This window comes from Ruditapes philippinarum, unplaced genomic scaffold (assembly GCF_026571515.1).
Source record: "Ruditapes philippinarum isolate M1 unplaced genomic scaffold, ASM2657151v2 ctg10420_1_1_1_1, whole genome shotgun sequence".
In the NCBI taxonomy this organism is placed as follows: Eukaryota; Metazoa; Mollusca; class Bivalvia; order Venerida; family Veneridae; genus Ruditapes; species Ruditapes philippinarum.
In genome coordinates, this window is record NW_026858562.1 from 27,435 (window position 1) to 33,110 (window position 5,676).

The 5,676-nt window shown below is 30.7% G+C and overlaps 1 protein-coding gene across 1 annotated transcript; it reads right to left on the reverse strand.

Moving 5' to 3' along the window:
- Nucleotides 1-354: 354 nt before the first annotated feature.
- On the reverse strand, nucleotides 355-5,627 carry LOC132753594 (uncharacterized). The gene is made up of 6 exons (XM_060744078.1): nucleotides 5,199-5,627; nucleotides 4,437-4,597; nucleotides 3,889-4,039; nucleotides 3,546-3,637; nucleotides 2,293-3,309; nucleotides 355-1,848 (listed from the first exon to the last, which is right to left on the reverse strand). Exons 1-6 carry the CDS (start codon nucleotides 5,338-5,340, stop codon nucleotides 1,537-1,539), a joined length of 1,875 nt encoding a protein of 624 aa, XP_060600061.1. The 5' UTR covers nucleotides 5,341-5,627; the 3' UTR covers nucleotides 355-1,536.
- Between the last annotated feature and the right edge of the window lie 49 nt (nucleotides 5,628-5,676).

A 5,676-nucleotide genomic window follows, 5' to 3' on the forward strand; every position in this document is an offset into this window, starting at 1 on the left:
GGCCCGAATTATTCCCTTCTTTATTTAGTATAAAAATATACGGTTTATTTAGTATAAAAATATACGGTTATAGCGAACACGGTTATAAGGAATAATCGCTTATAAAGAACTCATTTCTCAGTCCCAATTTAGTTAAAAGTACAGAAAATTACACTTTTAGATCCCGCATTTTCAACTTTCATTTTCATTGGCACGGATTAAAGCTCGCCCGGATGTACATGTACCGTTTATTGATGTCTGTACTTCAATACAGTTGTGAAAATGAATTTGTAGAGCAGTACGTAATAGTTTTCTATTTAGGATATTTTAAGCAGGAGTTCTTGTCACCAAGATAAAACGGCTATTCCTTTATTGTATTTTTTCTTTTCATTAATACGTTAGCTCAAGTAAAATAATTATGATCATTTATTATTGGTTTTCAACGTAATCACGTTTTGCTTATCCATTGAAAACTACAAATACGTTTGATTGCAATAAAAAGAAATCTATATATTTCATAGGTAAAAATCACCTTTAAAATATAATAGAAGATATTCAATATAAATGGAAGAGAAAAGGGAAAATCTTGTTTATTCTTTATCATGGACGGAAGCAAAGTTTAGAAGCAAAATATAATATTTTATGGGAAATTGAAAAATAGAGTAAAACTAAAACGCAAATAGCAAAGATTTTCAAATTCCAAAAAGTACGCTCTCGGGTATTCTGTCTAAAAAAGAAATAAATGACTATTTTGTCTTAATCAAATGCTCTTAAAAATGGCGGACGATGGTAAGCATTCAGTTCATTATATGTAAATATGTTCGCTATAAAAACTCCTGATAAAAGGAACTAATTCGTTATATGCTTATAAGGAACTCCGGATATAAAGAACATATTTTGAATGTCTCGACGAGTTCGTTATAAGAGGAGTTTACTGTATACAGATGTAAAGGAAAGAACGTTTAACAAAGAATATGGGAATATAAATATTTTTGTCAGCAATATAAACATGTTAAAATACACAACATACATGTTTAGTTTGTTCATACAGCTCATATAAAATATTCAATAGATATTAAATTAAATTAAATTAAATAAAACACATAAATAGCCTAAGTACAGTGTTTGTTCTAAGAAAAATACTTTTCGTGTTTTCTCATTGAGTGTTATACTTGTATATTTGTAAGAACATAAGCTTATTGCAGTGTCTCGAATTCAACATGTTTCTTAAATATTTTCAATATGTTTTCAGTAATTATGAAAAAAGTACATTTTGTTACTTGTCAAAAATAGTCAAACCGAATCCGTGAATGCACTGGTTACTTTCCTTTTCATCATGCCCCTGGTATTATTAAACCGTTTTAAAAATACATGTATACATAATGTTCTGAATGAAATTGTGTAGTTAGCTCATTTCCAAACGAACCCATACATCAACACAGAAAATGTTAAAGAACATAAAGACTTGAGAACGACATGTAAATATCAATTAAAATTGTTAGAAACAGACCAGTTCTGAGAACACATCAAAGTTACGAAATTCATCGTTCAAAATTGTCAATTAAGCCTCAAAACAATTTGATCGAATTCGTGCAGATTGACAATGACATGGGAACTTTTCTGTATGGCTGTTCGCAAATCAGCTATAGTAGCTGCCTGCCCTTTTTGGTTTTTCCATTCCATAAGCATTTCGAACGTTGCTTCTTTTGCCTCGCCTTTGTGGTTCTTTTCAATTTGAGCTAACAATGGCTCTGGTATTCCCTCGCCCACGAAAAACAAAGTAGTATTCTTTCCAAATAAGTTAGAAACTTCTGCCAAAAATGCACTGCTGATTGTTTTGTTTTTTATTTTTCTTTCAACTTTTTGGATCTGAAACATAAACATGCCGAAATAAGATTGATTAAAATTTTTAAAAATATTTATTTGCTTACAGTTATGACGGCTCTAACATAACAAAACTATTTGTGGTATTCAGATAAATGAGGAACAACTAACATGAATATAGTTATTGAAATACAAATATGTTGAAGGGCAGCGTTGTTTTGTCACCTGAATATGCATAGTAAATAAAACATCCAATTAACTATGGTAAGCAACTTATACATAACTTTTCAAAATTCTAGTTTTTTATGTTAATTTCAAATTACAAGGCACAAAGGTATCACAATGAGTTGCTCATAACATCCAAGTTATAAACATTGATTTAAAAAAAGACTGATTTAAAAAAAAAACGACGAATTTCAAAAAATATTAACTAAATGCAAGAAAATTACATAAATTCAAAGCAAACAGGAAAGTATATATTTCTATTACATGTGTAGAAAACCAAGGAGATACATCTCTTGTAACAAGTCCATTATTTTCCTCAAACACATTTTCCCATTCATTTCCTTCTTCCTCTATAACACTCTTTATTTCTTGATTCTCTCTTACTTTGAAAAAGTGACAATCTAAATTCTTCTCGTTGCTTGGTCCCTTTTCCAAGTGTTTCAGTTCGTTTTCAAAAGATTTTCGCAGTTCCTGATATTCTCTATCTATGTTTGTATCATTTGAACTGGTTTCAGTATTCAAGTCCAGCAAATAAACTTTCGCTACATGAAAGTGTACGAAAAGTCTGTGTGATTTTTTACAAAATATAAGAGAATGTTTGATTTGAGTATTAAATGGCCCACTACATAAAATGTTCCAGCCTTTGCTAAAGAGAATAGTGTACATCTTCCCTCTGACGAAGGATGGTATTATATCGACCTTGACGGTCATTCGGAGAGCATTGGCATGAGGAGAATACATTATACAATCAAAAGCTGGCATTCTGTTTGAATATATGAACGGAAGCATATAAAGCGTATCATTTTGTGAATCATCTTCTACAAAAATAAAACCTGTCTCGATTAGAGCATCCGTTAGACGCTCCTTGCTTGCAGTAATGCTGATATATCTATAAAATCTATACAACTTTAAAATACAATCTATAGACGAAACTGAATTGAACATCTCGGCTAAGATGCTCCTTAATTTGTTAATGAGCATATTTGGCTTGCACACAAATTCTTCGTCATTTGATTTGAATAGTATTAACTGCTTTTTTCTGACGAGCCATTCAATTTCTTTTTTATCACATTCCTTAAGAGGACAAAAAAGTTGACCGGATGCAAACATGTTTTTGCATGATTTTGGACCGTTCGCATAGCTTATAGTCATCTCCTTAAGCATGTCCTTCATCTTACGACACATTTCTGGAACGGGACACCATTCAAAATGACTGTGTCTAGTAAAATATGTTTTTCTGATAGCGGAAGGAAAATGACCTTCTATTTTCTCTTGGTCTACCTAAATAAAACATACAATATTTGTAACAAATAAATATGACAAAATCTTTTTCGTGTTTGTGAATATATCCCCAATATATAACATTTAACGACATTTACAGTTTAGTCTGTCAATTTTGGAAATTTCTACAGTCCACTATTTAAATGAATAGTAAAGCATTGTCTGCATAATTATAATGTTGTATGTATAACAAAATAAAGGTTTGCTAAGATTAGGAGTCAAACTTAAATGCATACCTCTGAGTTGGTATCAACTAACAGCAATTTAGACTTGGCTTCTTCCAACGATGCAAGCACTCCCATTTCTTTGACAAAACCTTTATAACGTTCTGGACAAAATTAAAATATTCTTACATAATCAAGAATAACATCATTGGAACATAAATATGCATGCCGTGCTCTAAGCATTTCTTACTATGATTCTATAAACATATATACACTACACTGCTATAAGCATTACTGTCTAGAGAAGAAGCGACACTATATATACTTAATGTTTTGATTATACTGTTGGCAATGATTTATTTATTATATTATTATAGATATGATATTAAGCAAAGAAATAATATATTAAAGTTACCGATATTAAATGTAGTACTATCGATAGCGAGCAGGATTAACGCGGGCCAGGTAAATAATGTAAATATAAATGATGCAAGATCATCATTTATTCTAGTCTCCTCTTCAATAACTATTGCATTTATGTCAACTTTCCTCGCCCTTTCTTTTTGCTGAAATTGTGAAATTGTATAGTGGTGGTAATTTATCTAATAAAGAAAGAAAGAAAAATGAAAGAAATATGGAAGTATCCATGATCATTGCCTTGCTCTTTTACGACTGGTGTGTTCATAAATCTATGTTCATTTTAACAAGACATTTTACTCCGACTGTCACATGATGATTTAAACTATTAGGCGAATTAGGAGTGACTTAATTTCTTTAGATACGAAATTTCTCGTTTTTTGTGTGATATTAATGATGACATGACCCTTTCAGTTTTGCGTTTTATAAGTATTTGTTTTGATTTTCATGAAAACAGTATTACAAAAAATAAAATAGAGCAAACCATATCAATATACAAAATAGTTATTGATACGAATAAAATTCAAAATAAATTAATCTTGATACTTCTGCGTCAGTTGTTGAAAAACTTGGGTTGTCATTGCTCTTCAGGTCGACGGATGAATATGTCTGTGTATCAATATCAAATGCTTGGACGTGTGTATCGTTATTCAAGTCCTTGTCATTGTTCATCTGAACCTCTTTCAGACATTCCATATACAATCCATCTAGACAAAATGATAAATACTTTAGAAAAACATATCAATTTTAAGTGTATTTGTGTACAACAATTTCAATTTGAGAAAGAACATAGTCACGACGGTCTAGTGAGTGATTAATTACAAAGCATTTTGAACGATTACACGTGCATTGTTATACTTCAACGCAAACGTAATGTATATTTCCATTCAACATGCTAATAACAAAGGGATTTGATAACAATATATTTAACTGTATTAAGAAGTAAGTTTTCTGTAATTTGGTCTTTTGACGTCACATTTAACGTCATATGACGTGCGGTCATTCATTTGTATGGCGTACATTTAACGTTTAATCATAGACTCGAGTTAATTAGGGGATATTGATTAGCATGTCAGAATGATTATTATGTAGCATTCTTGAAATGAAATGTCTAATATAGGAACTTTAAATGTAGATCGGTTTTAAAATATTTATTAAAAAGTTTCAAAGCGTGTAAAGAATACTAATGAATGTTTGGTTCTTTATCAGAACAAAATTGATTCGGGTAAAATGTCCTTAAGCATGATAACACTTATTTGCAATTTTTAAATCAAAGCTAAACATATTTCTTAAATATGCAATTCATACCCTCTAATAAAGATGCGGCTGGGATCTCCGTCCACACTATTTGCAGGTCACAAGTTGTTCCAGTTATTTGCTTAACACATTTCTGTATATTTGATTCATCTCCTAAGATATACACTTGAGTGACTGTATGTTGACTGTCCATGTCCACTACTCAAGTGCTTAATATCTCTTTAGGTGATTCTTGATAAGACAATGTACCATTGAATCTTAAAAAAGAAAATTGATAGTTACGTCAAAAAATATTGTTGAAGTGGTAATGATAACATTTAAAAAAAGGAGAACATGGTAATGAGACAGAGATGATAACGCATGCCAGAAAAACAGTATCATACATTGTAGATAAGTAGAAGCTCTTTGTAATCAAAGCATTATGAGTACAATATAAATATGTTGGGCAAAGTCATACATATAGTCGTATAATTTTATAATTCATACTGTCCCAGGAGAAAATGTCTGCCTTGATGTTATTTAATCTAAA

Coding starts and splice junctions, on each gene's coding strand:
- LOC132753594 (XM_060744078.1), bottom strand. CDS start 5,340: ATGGACAGTCAACATACAGTCACTCAAGTGTATATCTTAGGAGATGAA. Junction 3,638..3,888: donor TAGTACTACATTTAATATCG/GTAACTTTAATA, acceptor AATTTTGTCCAG/AACGTTATAAAGGTTTTGTC. Junction 3,310..3,545: donor TAGTTGATACCAACTCAGAG/GTATGCATTTAA, acceptor TGTTTTATTTAG/GTAGACCAAGAGAAAATAGA.